We start from the raw sequence: 17,356 nt of genomic DNA on the forward strand, positions 1-17,356 counted from the left end.
TTTTTCATTTGGAGTAAAGAGAAAGTTAACACATCAAAGCAAAGTGCACAACCTAACATTTAGTTACCAATTTAACATATTCCACTGATCAGAACTGATGATCATAGAATCATAGAACTACAGAATCCTTAAGGTTGGAAGGGACCTCTAGAGATCATCTAGTCCAACACCCCTGCAAACACAGGGTCACCTGTGGAACAGAATTTCATTCAAGCACGTTTGGAATATCTTTTTGAATATACTTATTTATTTAAAATATATATATATATGTATATATCATGTCAAGCCTTTCGATTTTTTATTACTGCCAGCCATCAAAAGCAAACTGACAGCTTGACAGGGCTGGTGAATCTCTATGATTAAAATCAGTAACAATGTTTTGATTTCAGATGTCACTTTCCCAGAGCAAATACCTCAAACAATTTTGCTCCTGGGTCACTCATTTGTTGACTCAGTTTTTCCTACAAAAAAACCCCCCAGCAAATCAGCTGCAAGAATATGGGGAAAGAAAGCAAGTATCGAAATATGCATCTCGTAAGTACCCTGACATACTGGACAAGAGTGGTGTTCTAGTTTTGCCTTTGATGGCTTGTTCCCATACGGATTTGTAGTCAAATATCGACTGTTGTTTAGTTCTAGCAAAATCAAGGGCAGAATAGTCAGAGATATTCCTAACCAACAGTTGTACCAACAAAGGGTACTTCAAGTGGTACTCTACTCCTGCATACCCAGATTAGCATGGTTAGCAGAATTAAACATTTAAGAAACAGTAAGAAAATTACTAAAGATTATCAGATCCAGTGCCACCTTAGAAGGTGTTTTAGGATTGTATAAATTCAGAAAACAAAGCACATCTGATCATGTAGTTTAACAAAACATGAATATTTGTTTTATCTGAACTACCTAATACTGTTTTGGAAATTTTTTTGGGGGAAAATGTTTTTTTCCTTACATGCTGCCTCAGCTCCTCTCTCCTCAGCTACTTGAAGTATATGACTTGAGGTATATGACCTACACAAATATTCACGGATGGAGCTTTGTCAGGCCTGGAAGTTTGGCCACAGATGACTCATTACAATTGTTTAAAATAAAATGGAAACATTTACCTTCACACCAGGCTTTTCTCTCATAGATTTCCTCGACTGTGTCTGAAATCTTCTTAATATTCTCTTTGATTTTACTTTGGCATACGTTGAAACCTTCTTTATATGCTAGATGATCTCGACTGTACATCTTTTCTTTAATAGTCTTCACTACTTCCAGTCCATCATATATTATCCTGTCCACCTTTCTTCTGAAAAAATCTGCATAGTGTTTGTAGGCAGCAGCATTATTTCTGTGTTTATCTGTGTTCTTGTGATCTTTGAAAGACTCACCGGCCACGGAAACTGCATGTTCTTCCACATGCAACTTCCCTTCCATACTGATCTCGGTTGGTGTCACAACCTCAGAAGCATCTCCCTCCATATTTGCTGTCTGGCTGAAATAGTTCCCAGGGCTTTCGATAAACCTGACTCCACAGAGGTCACACTGGGTTTGGTCAATATCTGCTTTTTTGAAGATCTCTGATAAAAATTCCTCTCCTTCCACTGTGACAGGCTCGGTTTTGGAGCACGCCTTCCTTTTCCACTTCATGCACAGACGGACGAATTGGAAGACAAGATGCAGCTGCCGTTGTGCCGATGCTTTCTGCGCTTGCTTCTGCTGCTTGCTGAATGCAATGACTTCCAGGGGATCCTTTCTGCCCTCTAGACACTGATCGCTTTCGAGTTCCTTTTCTACCTCATCAGCATATTCTGTCTTATCCAAAGCAGACACAAACCTGTCAAGGTTTAGGGTTTCATAGAGGATTCCCCGTATGGGTGAGTGCCCCTGCGTGTACCCAGATTCCCACTTCCACTGGCAATCCACTAAGTACTCTTCGTCCCGCTCCATGAGAAGCTCTTGCAGGCCTTCAGCAATGTCTCTTAGCTGTGCAGCATCACTCACTTGCTCCACAATCTTTAGCAATCTTGCAGGCACTTCAGAGGGAAAACTGTTCTTCATTGATCTCAGTATTGCCTTTATTTCGGGAAAGTGTTGGCTTAAGAGAGGTTTACATTTAGAATTATGCACCCCATCGGTATTCAGTAACATCACTAAGCACAACACGACGCACCGCTCAGCCTCCCCTGAGGTTACGCAGTCAAGATCTTCAAAAGCATCCATCAGGACATTGAAGTTCCCATAAACTCCACACAAAACCTCTGCAAGATAACGGAGATGAAATCTGAAATTCTGTCCAGCTGCGTATACGTCCTTCGGTCTGTACTCCTGTATAATGGAAAATGTGTCTCCAAGTTCTTTGTTATGGTCTCTGCTCCCAAACAAAAAATCCCAAAAATGAATGAGAGCAATGTAACTCTTTGGAAGGCAAAGAGTAAGGTTCTTGAAGAGACGCATGAGGACAGTGCAAGAGAGGATATACTGGAATTCCAACAGCATCACGGTGTTTCGTATGCTTGGAACCAGGTAAGTAGTGCATTTCCTGATCAACACATTCATAAAACGGAAAAACAACCACTTACAGTCTTCTGGGTTCTTATGAACATAGAATTGCTCAAGGGAATTTTCCAGAAGTCGAATGAAACACAAGTGCATTCTTCCTGCGTTTTCAGCATTTTTGTCAGGTATCAACATACCATATCTGCCATCTATTCCTTTGATCTTTCTTCTTTGGCCTTCATTCTTCAGGGAGTTTTTTGCCTTTGACAATGCAAGGTTTAGCTCTTTGTTGTAATCTTCCTCTTCCTTCAAAAGAAGTTTCTCAAATTCTTCAGGATAACCTGAAGATAACACAAAAGCACCCATGGCATTTAGCCACAAGTTAGTTGATTCTCTTCTAGCTCTAGCATCTTGAATTTTGAACTGAAATGAGATGTACTCCCTCAACACTGCTCTACACGGTTTGACGAGAATGTTACTAAATTCCAGTATTTCTTTGCATGCCTTTGGGTTCTCAGACAATATTCTCAAATGGAAATGTTTAGGAAAAAACATATCTAGAAGGCCTTGACATGACGTGTCAGCAGTCAAAATGTCATCAAAGTCTTTGAATTGATTCACTAGTTCTTTAGGGAAAATCCTAGTGGCTTCCAGCACCAGTCCGCTTATTGCCGCCAGATGCATCTTGCATTGCAGGATGGTCTTTGCTTCATGGCGCAGCAGAGGCCTATGGAAATCCTCACAGGTTTCATCTTCACAGTTCAAGCCAGCTATGTACTTCGAACAAACATCAGGGTAACGCTTCATCAGCAACTCGTGGGTGATGGAATACAACCTGCTTAACAAGTGCTGCTTCAAAGCAGATTTTACCTCCTCTGTTCTTACTGAGAAGTCATCTTTCGTCTTCCTCTCTCTTAGACTTGTGCTGTCTGACAAAAACTTGAGAATGGGTTTGGCTTCGTTCTGAGACACCTGGCAACAACTGTCCCTCGTTGGCACAATCCCAAAATAGGCAAAGCATGACTTCACCATATCTTTCTCCGCATTGGTGGTTGCTTTCTTCAACGCCCTAACCAGTCTTAGAAGAGCCATTAAGCCACACGTTGCCAAAAACAGGATGTCCTGGCTCGGTACGCTGCAACGAGATAACGCAAAGAGCGCTTCCACTGCGCCCGCAGAGTGGTTCAGAGACAGGAACTCATGGTAAGCTCTTCTCAGCAGCGTGAAGTCTCCGTTCAGAGCTCCCTGCAAAAGCATTGCCTCTGCAATGCCACATTTTTGTTTGGTTTGCTCGCAAAGTTCAAGAGCTTCTCGGAGGATGGCCTCCCTATCCGCCAGTTCTGATGGCGAGCCGGGAGCCGCGCCGGCGCGGGCCGCAGCAAGCAAACACGACGCGCGGAACTCCTTGGCAGACGTGAGGTTCGCGGCCTCCAGAGCAAACCCGTGCTGCTTCATCAGTTTAGCGGCCTCCTCCTCTCGACCTTCCTTTTTCAACAGGGCTGCCGCTTGGTGCAAGCATCTGCGAGACTTCAGGAACTCAAGCTGGTCCTCCACGTCAAGTTTTGAGAGGAGGCGCATCATTTCCTCAGTTCTGTTTGCAGCCAGGTACTTTGCAGCCGCTTCCAAATAAAACTGATTTGCTGTGCATGAGAGTTTGCAAATTGTTTGTCCTTTTGTACTTAATATCTCTTCATACCTGAAATAAAGGATACATTGACATCAATTTACTCATAGAGGTGACTAACCCAGATACAAAACCACAACCTAAACAAGTAACATACCTGCTTCAAGAAGCCCTTCCTTAAAAGGCCAATTATTTCAAGTTATGTCTGTCATATGAAAAATGATCATATCGTTTTAAAAGAAAAACTTACAGAAAAAAATAACTGCAGCATAAGGTTATCTGAGGCAAGACCACGTTATCTGAGGCAAGACCACTGAAACTTCAATATAAACAAGATGACAAGACTTACAGCATCAGTGAGTTTTGCTCCATGTTGTCGTCACTGTATTTCAAATTAATTTAAATGCATTTTACCAGTGATAATCTTCTGCTTGTTAGTGAGCCTCAATATACAGTGGTTCTTTACATGAACACTCACCAGAATGAAATAAATTGGAGTATCAATTTTCCCCAAGCCAGTCTTGTTAATATTGTTTAGGAGTCTATACCACAAGTAGGTCAGTTTACGTCCTGCCATACGCATCTATATACACTTTGCAGCTTACTAAATGCCTGAGCATATGGTTGCAGCTTTCAAAACATTCACTTTAAAACACTCCGTCATTAATTGTTATTGCCTAACGTTAAATTATTAAGCCAATTAATAAGTCTTGCAGAAGCATTCTCCCATGCTGAGAATGAGTATTTTCTTTTTCTGATGGGTAAGTAAATTATCCTTAGCCTTTCATTATTATCGTGACAAACGCGGGAGTGCTGATTTGCGGGTAAATTCGCATAAATGATTTAGAAAGGCAAAACATTAGATGGCAATGTGACTTTAACACTTGCAATTTTTGATCAAACTATCTCTATACATCACGTAACTTTTATACCTTTAAAAAGCAATTCCCTTAGTATAAGAATTATTCAAGGTGCATCACAGAGAATTTCATTAGATTTCAACGTAGGTGTGTAAACATAGGCCTTGTTGGAAGTCTAACTGGTGTATATAGTCTTAAGAAGTCTCTGCTACTGCAACGGTCAAATTAGGTATAATAAGAACAGTGGCCAATAAATGTTTGCACAAGAACAGAAGATACCACAAGGATAGTACAAGATGAAATTTCGGTTAAAAGATAGTAACGAAACTCAGTTTAGCACAGTGTGAGACAGATCTCAACTGTACCTAGTCAGTTTGGGGGAGAAGGGATGGAAAAGCTCAGAGAAGCTCAACAGCAGAGCCTGGGACAAAGCATCTGTCAGAGAGGCAGCATGAGCCCCATTAACATGACTAAAGAGAGACTGTGATGACTAACTTCATATAAAAGAAAGACCCCAGGAAAAAAAACTCTTAAAAATTTTGTGGAGACTACTGTATGAAGTTGAAGCTGGTGACCGAAGAGAAAAAGTATTTTCTTTTCCAACAACCACTTGGAAAAGATACCTTTCAACTGCCTGAGCTGCTTCCTCGTAGAGTTCCTCCTGACAATACATCTTAATTGCTAGATCAAATTCCTCAATTTGTTCGTAACACCTGGATGCTTCTTTGTAGCACTGGCTTTTCTGATAGTAAACTGCAGCATCTTTCATCTGCAACACAGAAGTCAATAAAGCTAAAATCTTTTAAACAGTCAAAACTGCACGAATTTAATCGTGTAGATGTCTCATACAGCAACACGCTTCAAAACAATTAAAGTAAAACAATGAAAAATGTATTAGAATTACCATCAGTAAAACTAAACAGTTTTTTAAAAGCCTTCAAAATATTTATGTTGGAAAAACTGGGGAAAAAGAAAAGCACAATGTGAAAAGCTCACTGACATCAGAAGCAGAATTAAGCCAGTTTGCATGCAGAATGGGAATGGTAATCTTACACCTATAACTTCAATTATTATGGGAAAATCGCTATTACAATCTGTTAGTGTAAATACTGCAAATAAGAAATGCTGAATATTGTAATACACCTAGAAAATTGTCTGCCAATGCTCAGAATTAAATCATAATACCATAGTCATCAGCACTCTGCTACCTTACTCTGTGGATATTACTTAACCTTTCCAAGTTCTAGAGCTCCTTTTAGTTACCTGCATTAATCAGTGAAGTTTCAGTATCATCAGATTATTTTACTAATAAATTAACAGTTCACTTTATATTAAATTAATAAATACCTTTCTACTGCATAGCAGACATGGCTGATAATCACCTTTGAGAAAAACTGAAGAAATAAATCTACAGAGCACAACTGCATCATTTGTGCATTTCCCTCTTCATTTCCCTTACAGCTACTGTGTGACAAATGTTAAGGGTCAAGGGTGGGAAGGGTGAAAGCTCTCAGCAAAGGAAAGAAATAAAGGTAGAGAATTCAATACCTTTCCTAACTTTTTACATAGTTCTGCACAAAGCTGGAACTCTTTTGACTGAAACAGACATTTTAGTGATAGGTTTGGTTCTCTACATTCCAAGTAAGTTTTCGCCAGGGCCATATACTCCATCTTTTTTTCCCTGACAAAAGAAAGAGAAAAATAGTGCTTAGACACAGATTAAATGAAATTTAGGATCACATGATCATTCACTGAATCCAGACAACACTGACATGGTGCCTGCTGTTCATGAACCAATGGGCCATTACTCCAGCTTGACTTTGGGCCCATATTGCTCTGATCAAAACTCTGCTCCAGCATCTCACCACTCTGGATAGTAAAAAGCTTCTTGTAATTTTCCAGCTAAGCATAGTAAAGGACAAAGTCATTTTGTGCCAGGTAACTTCTTTAACTTAAATTGCCCCTCCTTCCTTTCTGCTGCGTATGCCCTGATGCCATTAAAAACAGTGATTCAATTCAGCCTTTGCTCTGTAGCACTCAACAAGTCAAGCCTTTCTGGCATCATGGCAGGATGCCTGTTTTCTTCCCAGAGCTTTCACTGTTGCCCACAGGGAGCAGGAGCCCCAGTCTGCTCTAACCATGCTTGCCCTTCCCATTTTTTATCCTCTTTCATCACCCACACAGAGGGCCATCCCCTCACAGAGGCTTCTCTGTTTTCTAAGAGTGACTACCCCTTGGTTCCCATCACAGACACATCTCCCATGTTTTCTCCGACGTCTCCAACTTGGTCCCACCACTATGGTGGACATCTCCACACCCACCGGCCCTGACATCTGGCTTCCCAGAACGACTGGTCTGCTCGTTTGGCTTTAGCCTTACTTGGGGCTGCATTTCTTGGAGTGCACCTTAAGGACAGCATCATGTGCCATGGCCAGCTTCTCTTTCTCTGCTGCTCCTCCCTTTTGGTAACATTTGGCTGCTACCTGGGGTGAAATAACACAGAACATTCACACATCTGCATCCAGCTCATGGCTTATCATATAAATGCAACACTTATCACTGTAATGGATAACAGGAAGACTGGCAGGGTGCCTGGAATAAGGAAAGGTAAAACATTGGAGTGTATTTTTAAGGCAAATAAAGGCTTTAAAGTCAGTCCACATTTACCCCTACTACAACTAGCACCTTAATTAACAACGCTTGTAAAATTAACATGGAAGTAGTGAAAGCAGAATTCCTGGCAGACTGGTGGAGTAAATAATACACACACACTTTGAATGGGAGCCTAAAGCATTAATCGGTAAGGCAACAGGCATCTGCCACAAATTCTACTAATAAAAGTTAGGAAAGCCAACAAAAAACATGTTCAAACTGTACAGAAGATATATTCATGTTTTTATCACACAAGGACACTACAGAGAAACACTGTGAGTACCCTACTCATAACAAGGTTTGCTTGATTATCACCTCTGTCATTTTGCAATACTGTATTTGCTTATTATATCCATTAGTAGTGTCTTTTGTTTGAGAATTCGACATTGCAAGCCACTCTTAACACTATCCAATTCCCTAGATAATTTCTTAATATAGGAATGATGATACAATTGTCTGTTTTTTACCCAAACCCTTTTATATTCATTTAGGAAATTGCCTTTGTTTTCTTTTTTTTCCTCCATCAAAGGAAGAAAAAGACCACTTATAGTGGCAGCTGCTTATTTAAATTTTTCTTTTATTATAAATGTCTATATTCCATAAAAACATACGTGTTGCCATTATCAATAAAAGAAGCTTTTATTCTGTCATCTTCAGAAAAAAGAAGCGCTCCAAATTTTATTTGCTGAGTTGAGAAATATTAAGAACAATTCCACACTTAACTGTTATACTAAATCCTATTTAATTATCTATCAATGAATAAATATATTCAATAAATTTTCTAGCCTGAAGAGCAGGCTAAAATGGCATGAGTTTAAAACAGCTGAAGGTAACTTCTCATTTGTTCTTTAAGCAGTAAGAGAATCCTGTAAGTTTTGTTATTGCAGTGAAACTCCTTGGTTCTTACATGTTGTTCCCTAGTATGCATTTTTTGTATCCATCCCCATTTATTCTTGGCAAAACCACAGATGGGCTCTCGGATCCACAGCTGGATCACACAGATCCAGCTACTTCAATTACATGTTTTCATTTGCCTAAATTAATGTGCAATGACAAGGCTCAGATTTACAAAAGCCAATCGGTTCATATTGGTGAGGCACAATTTTTTTTTTTTTTCAAGCATCTTTGATTTGTCAACATTCAAATATTTTCCCCCCAGACTGCAAATTTCGTGGTAGTCATTTGAAGATTACAGACAACAGGCTTAATTTCCCCGTTCACTTTTTGCAAATTGCTTACAAGTAGCCCGTAGACATTCAGAGAACTTCAGACCACAGATTAAAAAACACTGCTACAGAGCAAATGAAAGGTTTAGAAGTAAATTTAGAGATGCAAAAGCAAAAAGTTTTGGAACAGGCAAAAAATCTGTTTCAGACAAACACGTAAGTCCTACCTCCCAGCACTGATGTTTAGCAAAGTAGTCTCCCCGTACATTCCATTCTTCTGGAGTAGAGGTTTTAACAAACATGCTGTCATCCAAGTCTAGAAAGGCAAGGGTAATCATTTTGTTACAACAGAAGTCATTACCCAAGCACAAAAGCTAAGCACTGAGATCTCAAAGTATAACAAATTGCCTAAGATTTGTGTTCAAGTCGGGAACAGTCAAATAAGAGTTACATGCATTTTTCACTCCTCTTCAGTGCACTGAGTATAAACAGGCTGTGTTGGATATTTGAAAGGCCTGTTTTTCGGACAAGATCTTGAGTAAATCCACTCTCTTCACCTAAACCAAATTCTATCATTTGACAAATCTGTTTCTGCTGAGACGGTCATCCATGAACCATTCTGACTATTGTGCAGAAAAAAATAGCAATTATGATATTGATGAGATTATATATCCACATAGGCAGCTAATCTTTACAGCCAAAAGAAATAAGACACATTGAACTCAAAGGCAATTTGTAAAAGCACGATCAGCAAACAGTCTGTGGGACCAAAGAATTCTATCATTGAGTATTATGCAGCCTGAAAGCATGAAAGCATTTAGTGACCTGTTTCAAAGGAGCTTTGGTAAAATAATACCTTTATTTTCATCTGTTTTGACAACCTGAACAAATTCTCTTTTGATGAAATATTTAAAAGCTGGAGCCCGTTTATCTCTGTTTTCATCGAAGATCCAAAGATTGACCCTGGCTCTTGTAATGGCAGTATACAATTGCTTTAGTTCTCCATTCAGCATCTGAATGAAGAATAAAATAAACAAAGTAAAATAAAATATCAGATGAACGAATGTGCTACTAAGTGACATACTTTGCAGTAAAAGTTAAATAGTGAACATATACAGAATAAAACACACAGAAATCAGTACTTTAAAGCAAGCAAGTCTAAATATTAAAGATGGGATTTTCAATTCCATTTGCAATTGTACAGCTAATGTGCATGCAGCCACAGCTAAAGCTGCCTGTTTTGCTTCCTTTTTGCCTTCCCATTCCCAGCCTTACAGAAAACTCACCTTGTACATTTCTACATTAAAAGAAGAAGGCCTCTTTGGTGTAGCAGTGACATCCCCTAGGGGTGTTTCAATGAGCACTTTCTTTTCTCCTTGTTCATCTGCACTGGGTGCAAAAGAAGAAATGATCTTCCATTCTTTGTAAGCCTGGAATGTCAGTAGCATGAGGTTAGTTGCAATCAGCACTGGTGCCCATACATACAATACATCTAGTCATATAAACATGTAAAAACAGTTTCTGTAAGTATGTACAAATATACTTAGATACATGTGAAGTGTGGCTGCAGATTTGTGATGTGCATTCACGACATGAAACAAATCACACTTCCTGCAGGTTCCTGACACCCTTCCTCTCTGCAAAGTTAACCCATAAAATCATAGGTACATTATTAGGTCGACTTGTTTTATTCTTGGTATTGAATGAAAAACTGTTTAAGTAGTGCCAAATCTGTGGCAGAAACTGAAAACGCTGATATTAAGGCTGATAAACAACCACAAACTTTCTCTTCTGTGGGTCAGACCCTTGAACAAACTAACATAGCTTAATTCTTCTTACTGGAAAAAATGCAGTTTTTTTTCTTGTCAAATGCATTTTGAAGACCTGAATGCAATCAGTCATGATCAATACACTCCTAAACCTTTCGTGGATTACAAAGTAACAACTGGGGAGTAAAATTTTATTCTAGGGGCTGGAGGCGTTTTTATTTTTCTTCCTCTTTTAACTTACTCATTTAACTTTGCTTCACAAACGCAAGACTCATCTCAAATCTCATTTTAAACCTTTATAAAAAGTAAATCCAACAGTTTACAGACAGCACACAGCCAATTCGCTGTGTTTATCACAGTCCTGAGATTCATCTTTTCAAAGCTAAAATCCACAGTGTGATCTTCTGGTTGACCTGCTTATTTACTCAACTCAATTACTGTTGACTCAAAGGAAAATGGAAGAATTGTATGAAAATAATTGTCCAGGCCTGATACACTTTACTAGAGCCAAGCTAAAATTCTCAACACACTCATTTCTAAATTCTGCTATTAATTCATTATTTTTCTGAGCACAACTCACATCATGGAAAACAAATAAACTGAGAGAAATTTGCGGTAGTAACCAGTAACATATTGTTCCCCAATCTCACCAAGCCTGGTTCAAGGTGATTTACCTCAAACTCCTTCCCTCCACCCTCACTACAGTATTTCACCTCTCTGGAGATCTGTCAGCAAGCTGCCTTAGTTTTCCCTTACACACCTGTGGTTTTCAACAGCTGAAAACCACATCTCAGACATTGTCTGAGTGTTTTAAGGGTTAAAGGCAGAGAAGCTTTTACACCGAGTATTTAACTGCACGGAAGCTAAGCACCAGGCAATTAGTCTTTGCCTATGCATTCAACAAGGGTGGTGTTTGCTGCCTGGACAGGCTTGGCAGGGTAAGGACTTGGCGTCAGGAGCAAGATTGTGGCAGTCAGCATCCAACTGCGACACGCACGAAGAGCTGGGTCCTCACCAGCTCTGGCCTGCATAAAGCCTTTGAGAAGGAGGCTCTGAACTCAAGGAGAATCCTGAAGGGATGACATAAAAGCCACCATACCACAAGGAAAGAAAGCCACCTTCAACAGAAGCCACTCTGGAGATGACAGTGTTGGCTGTGGACCATGAGAACTCCCCATGTTTCCTGCCAACTCCTGAGCTAGATCACACTGAATTTTCTGGAGCTAAACTGTGGGTGGCTATGTGGCATGTTTCCTCCCTCCGATATCTGCTTCTGATCATAGTTGTTCTATTAATCTTTTATTTTTTTAAATAGAATCAAAACATTTTGTCAACCCAGGACAAAATAAAAGCAATGATTTCAAGTCCATGAGCTGACAAATCAAAATAATAATCTGTCAGAAGAGTGGTGATCCTAGGGTAGACTATGGCGCTTTCTTAGGGTCCAGCATCACAGTTCATGGTAAAGCTACACAAGGGTCATGCAACGGCCACCCACCATGGTGGAAACCATGACTGCAGCTGCAAAGCCAATTAAACTATGTAAAATAAAGGCACTAAGAAAAAAAAATGGAGATAAGGAAGGCTTAAATACCTCAGAGTCTGTGAAGAAATTGTAGAGGAGGACATCATCAAATTCCAAGCCCTTTGCTTCATAAATTGTCAGTACAAGTGCTAAACTGAGTTCCTCGGGTATCTTCTCCTTGGCCATCTCATTTGCAACTAATATTACCTACCACAACGTGTGAATAAAAAGAACAAATTAGAAAACAAAAAAGGTAAGAGACATATAAAGCACACACAAACGTGTGATGGTTTTCTCAAAAGCTCTCTCAAAAACAGAAAAAAATTCAACCTGAAGGTATTTTCATACACTCCACAAAGAAGTTTGCTAAGCTGCAGCTAGAATGCTGACGATACATCTCATGAGGAGAAAGACAAAGAACTTGTGAAAGAAAGTTTTGAACCAGAATGAAATATAATAGAAGGTATCTATGCAAAAAAAGAGCAGAAGAAGTGGCAGAGAGAGGTCCATATAAAATGATGATTTAATTAGCAACAGGCCCGGAAGTATTTTGCAAAAAGCCATATACCTAAGAAAATCAAACCTGATGTGCTCCAAATTCAATTGGTTGTGTTTTCCTTTTGTTGCCCCTCAGCAGAATTGCCAGGTCACTAACACTGCAGGACTCCAAGACCGTAGGCTTTGGTCCATCAAAGAGACCACAGTCCTTAGGAAGGCGGTCAAAAGACTCTGGGAAATAGTACTGAAGCAAATCGACCACTCCAGAAGCGAGATGCAGAATACCTTTAACAAGCAAAAGATAGAACTTAAAGATAGAACTATGTAAAGCAAAAAGGCAGCTGTAAGGTCCATTTTATGTTTCTGTACTTTGACCGGATATGACTAATAGACCTATATTGATCAGAAAGCACGTTACAAAGACGTAGCAATGACTTCCTCATCACAAAATGAAGGATGCAAATGAAAAATAAGCAAGAAAAAAAGTTGAAATACACCACCAATCCTGTAAAGCCTAATAATTTGGGATTTTGAGGGGAGAAATATATATATACACACGTTCACACATACATATATATTTTAAGCTTAAGCTTTCCTTCAAGTCAAATGCAAAAAAAAAAAATCAATAAGTGTAAGTGTAGCAAAAATGACAACTTACATTTTTAAAAGCCTTTATTCTTGGCTTTCTAGTTGAGGCATCGGAATATAGAGTCTAGATGTCAGAAAGACCTGACCATCTGAGCTCTTAAAAAAAAGCTTAGGCTCTTTAAAGATGTTTTGAATGGATCAGTAAAAACTTACAAGTGTTCATGACACCCAAAGAGCAGAAGCACATGATAAACTTGGCACTCTACCTGAATGAGATCTGTAGTTCTGGTACAACTGATAGATCCTTTTCGGTTTTCTAACACGCTGCTTCTTGTCCATAGAGTTCTTGCTTGCATAATGAAACAGTGACCTCAGATCACTGAAACGAAAAGCAACTCCCTTCATTATGCTCTGAGCAGTGTCACCGGTCAGAAACATGGCATTAGGGTCATTGATGCATTTCATTAGCAGCACTAGCTCAGCCTGGGTGAAATCCTGAATCTCATCACCATAAAACTCATGAATGGACCAAGGCAGCTCCTTGATCTTTGACAGTCTTTGAGACAAATTATACAGTAAATCTTCTTCATCGAAGTAACCCCTCTGTGAGCTTATCTGCTGATAAAGACAGAAGAGGCGATAGATTTCACTCCTGTCTTCTGTGAAGTTCGGTGATCTTTTCCGGCCGAGTTTTTTGTACTGTTCTTCTGTCAGTTTACCCCCAGAGCAGCTCAATGCCTCAAAAGAGCCTTTCAAAAATGATTTTATTTCTTTCCAAACGAGTGCAGGATTGTACAAGCTTTTACCTTTTATCATTTTTGGCCATATTTCATTAGCAAACACATCATAAGTCACAAAAGTCCGAGAATCTCTTTCCCTGCAGTATGCATCCGGAGCTCCTTCATCATCACCATGTTCTGCTTCAGCATTACATTCTTCATCCTCATCTTGCCAGTTTGGTACAAGCAAGTCTTCCCGAGGACTCCAACCAACAATGGTTCTTTTAAGACTTCCATCCTCGTTCCTTGGGAAAAACGGGTTGGGCATGGATGCATCCAGTAACAGCAACATCTGTTTGGAGGTGATGAACAATGGAAAATTCTCATCTTTAACATCTTGTAGTTTGTGAATATTTGGCTCCAGAGGCTTGAAGTGACTGGTTACCCTAGAAGACTTGCAAAGTTCAATGAAATTTTTCTGAACTTCCTGGCACAAGACAGGATTTTTTGTCACAAAGATCTGGTGCAGGTGTTCCAGACTGTTCGATGCTTCAGCACTTTGCACTTGCTCTTCTTCACAGTCCTCAGAATGATCTGTTTTTGCACATACTGTGCCTGCAGGTACCTTTTCATCTCCACTGTCCTGTTCTTGCTCATCACTGGCCTGCTCCTCACTAGAATCATCACTTCCTTCTTCATCATCATTCTCTTTCTTCTCCAGTTTAACCTTTTCAACTTCATTGCATTGCCTTTGCTGCCATGTTTGCCTTTCCAGTAGAGGACCTTTGGCCAAAGTGGATTTTTCCCAATACGAATGGAATTTCTTCCAAAGCCTGTACAAGCAGCAAGTTGTCTTCCCTGTCCCGCTTCTCCCAATTAAAATAATTGGTTCCATGGGCTTCGGGTTGAGGTCAATTACCGCATATTCCAATTCCCCGACTCGGAAGGGGTATTCAACAGCAGAATGTATATCATTTATAATGTTATATGCCATGTTAGTACTGAAGCTGTGAAACTTCATTATGTTGTACTCCATTTCCACTGCACTGGCTGGAGGGAAATACTCAGGTATGGTATGTTCTTTTGTTTTCTCTGCCTCTGGGTCCTCAACGTAACAACGAGGAACGCGTTTCTCTGTTTTTGCATTATAGGTCTGATGTCCTTCATTTATGCCCTTGAGCTTTTTCCTGAGGACACAGGACAAGCCACGATTGTAGGAAATACATATGTTATCTATGACACGGTCCAGCTTGCAGTGGTCCAGAACAATGGCCCAAATACGGATTATTTCTGTGTAAACTCTTCCAGACTTTTCTGGATGGCTTTTTGATTGTTCCTTCTCCATGATCTTTTCCGCGCTCTCGCTGCAACGAGGGGAAAAGTCTATCGCAAGTTCCCACAGCATTCTCTCTCCCTTGCCCAACTTGGCTTCGTACAACTGGATATCAGCTTTCAAATGTCTGAGTGGCTTTTGAAGGCCCCTAGTCCACTCCCCAGTGCCGAGCCGCTGAATTGCCATTATCGTTTTGGTTTTTAGATGACATGGCAGCGCTTTGCTGCGCAACGTTTTCAGCGTTTCCGGAGTGCACTCTATTTCCCATGTCATGTTATCAAACTCCTGAACGTATGTCTCAACATCCTGAATATTCTCACACTCTTCCACTGCTTCTTCCTTCTCTACATCTGCACCAGGCAGGTCCATCGGAAACTCAGCAAGCCTTTCCCTTGCTCCCTGCATTTTCTCCGGATCCTCCTCTTTCCCTTCAGCAGAAGCTACACTTGCACAAGGTTGTGTGGACTCACTTTCTCCCTCTTCCAAGTGATTCTGGGCTGAAGACTGCTTTTTTACCAGAGAATTATCCTTTCTCGGGGTATCACCCAACTTCAGCTGTTGAATTAAAGTTGTGATTTCCTGCACTAGACTTTCCTGCAGAGTTAGGGGGCTATTGATTCGTTCTATTTCCTGCTCTGTCACCTGATCATTTTTCGTCTGTGCAGAACACAGGGTCTTCACATCGTTACACACCGAGCTGCCAGATGGTGCCTTTAATGAAGCCCCAGATGAAGAACGTCCCGCATTCTTGGCCTGTGAAGTGTTACAAGCTGGAGCAGGCTTAGGCATTTTTGCTGACTGCCCTACTATATCATGTCGATACTTCTTCTTCTCTGATACGGCATTATTCCAGGCAAGTAGTAGGGGGTCATTTTTTTTAATTCTGTATCTCACATCTTTCCCCAATTTGTTTTTTATATTAAAGTTAATATCAAATTTTGCTAACAAATCCATTATTCTCTTAGCCTGTTTGGACAATCCTCTCTGAAAAATAATGTGCATCACTGTATTTCCATTCTCATCTTGGATGTTTGGATTAAGATATGGAAAATCTGAAGGTCTTGAAGCAAAGAGATCAAGTAGATAGCTCAGGATGCTTAAACCAGTGATGTCTGCAAGGAAGAGAATAAAACAATTTGCTTTAAAATGCGCCTTTGAAAGCTGGCAATTTTTATACCTTTTTTCACCCTACAGCTATTAAATGAAAATCAATGTGTTTTCAAAATAAGAAGTCTACATTTCATGTTTGTTAAGCAGGTTTTGAGATGCACCAAAAACAAGCTTTTCTAGGATTTATAAAAAAAAACCAGTACAATGGCAGCAAAGCTTTAAAATCCCCTATGCCACAACTGCTCCCACAGCATTTCATTCTTCAATGCATTTCAATTACAGTATTTCAATTTCATTCTTTTATAACCTCTGGAAGCAGGCAGATTTGTTAATCCTCCAAAATCAGCCATGACTAGTGAAGATAGTCTGGTGACTCTGATGATGTGGACGGACTGCAGCATCAGGTATTGCTTTGGGGTCATTTGGTTCATTTTAACATGCTACCCAGCAGGGATCTAGTAGAGATAACTTCTGGTTAATAAAATGGTCTGTGGTGAATCCTCCTATCTTTCCAGATCTGAATTCCCTAGAATAATTTCCTAAAAAATAAAATCTAATAAAATCTAATCTAATACCTCCTGAGGAAAAAAAAAAAAAAAAACAAAAAAACTACTCTACAGCTTTTATATGAGAGCCATTTTATTTTCTTAATTGCAAAAGACTGCTACATGAGTCATTACAAAAAAAATCCATCTCATTTTTCACAGTGAAAAATACTTAAGAGACTGTCATTTGATCTCTGAATTTTTTGATTTGAAATTTACTTTCAGCAGCTGCTGTTCTGTAGGTTTAAATGAAATGTGTCTGCTTCCAAAATTAATAGGTTAATTTCTTTAAGTATTATTTTAAGCTGGAAGATTAATTCATTTTTTAATCAAACATGACTTTGGGGCTTATTTGATAGTTTATCAGAATATCTTACATTTTCACATAACCCATTAAGTCCTTTCACTCTGTTCTCCTCCAAGCAAAATCTTTGCTTGAGTTTTGATCGAACAGAAACAAGCAAAACACCTTCAGAAGTCACT

The 17,356-nt window shown here is 39.6% G+C and overlaps 1 protein-coding gene across 1 annotated transcript in view; it reads right to left on the bottom strand.

Moving 5' to 3' along the window:
* TRANK1 (tetratricopeptide repeat and ankyrin repeat containing 1) overlaps window positions 1-17,356 on the bottom strand; it is a 33,541-nt gene that overhangs the window by 2,296 nt on the left and 13,889 nt on the right. Inside the window, exons 12-21 of the mRNA XM_088521352.1 lie at window positions 13,433-16,330; window positions 12,664-12,863; window positions 12,150-12,287; window positions 10,073-10,216; window positions 9,643-9,799; window positions 9,014-9,102; window positions 7,348-7,451; window positions 6,517-6,649; window positions 5,592-5,737; window positions 1,107-4,180 (exon numbers count right to left, since the gene is read on the bottom strand). Of these exons, the coding sequence (XP_088377478.1) occupies window positions 1,107-4,180; window positions 5,592-5,737; window positions 6,517-6,649; window positions 7,348-7,451; window positions 9,014-9,102; window positions 9,643-9,799; window positions 10,073-10,216; window positions 12,150-12,287; window positions 12,664-12,863; window positions 13,433-16,330 (7,083 nt within the window). The remainder of the gene's footprint in view (window positions 1-1,106; window positions 4,181-5,591; window positions 5,738-6,516; window positions 6,650-7,347; window positions 7,452-9,013; window positions 9,103-9,642; window positions 9,800-10,072; window positions 10,217-12,149; window positions 12,288-12,663; window positions 12,864-13,432; window positions 16,331-17,356) is intronic.

The sequence above is a fragment of the Tinamus guttatus genome, unplaced genomic scaffold, assembly GCF_059628265.1.
Source record: "Tinamus guttatus ecotype Peru unplaced genomic scaffold, ASM5962826v1 Tinamus_guttatus_pri_ptg000119l, whole genome shotgun sequence".
Lineage (NCBI taxonomy): Eukaryota > Metazoa > Chordata > Aves > Tinamiformes > Tinamidae > Tinamus > Tinamus guttatus.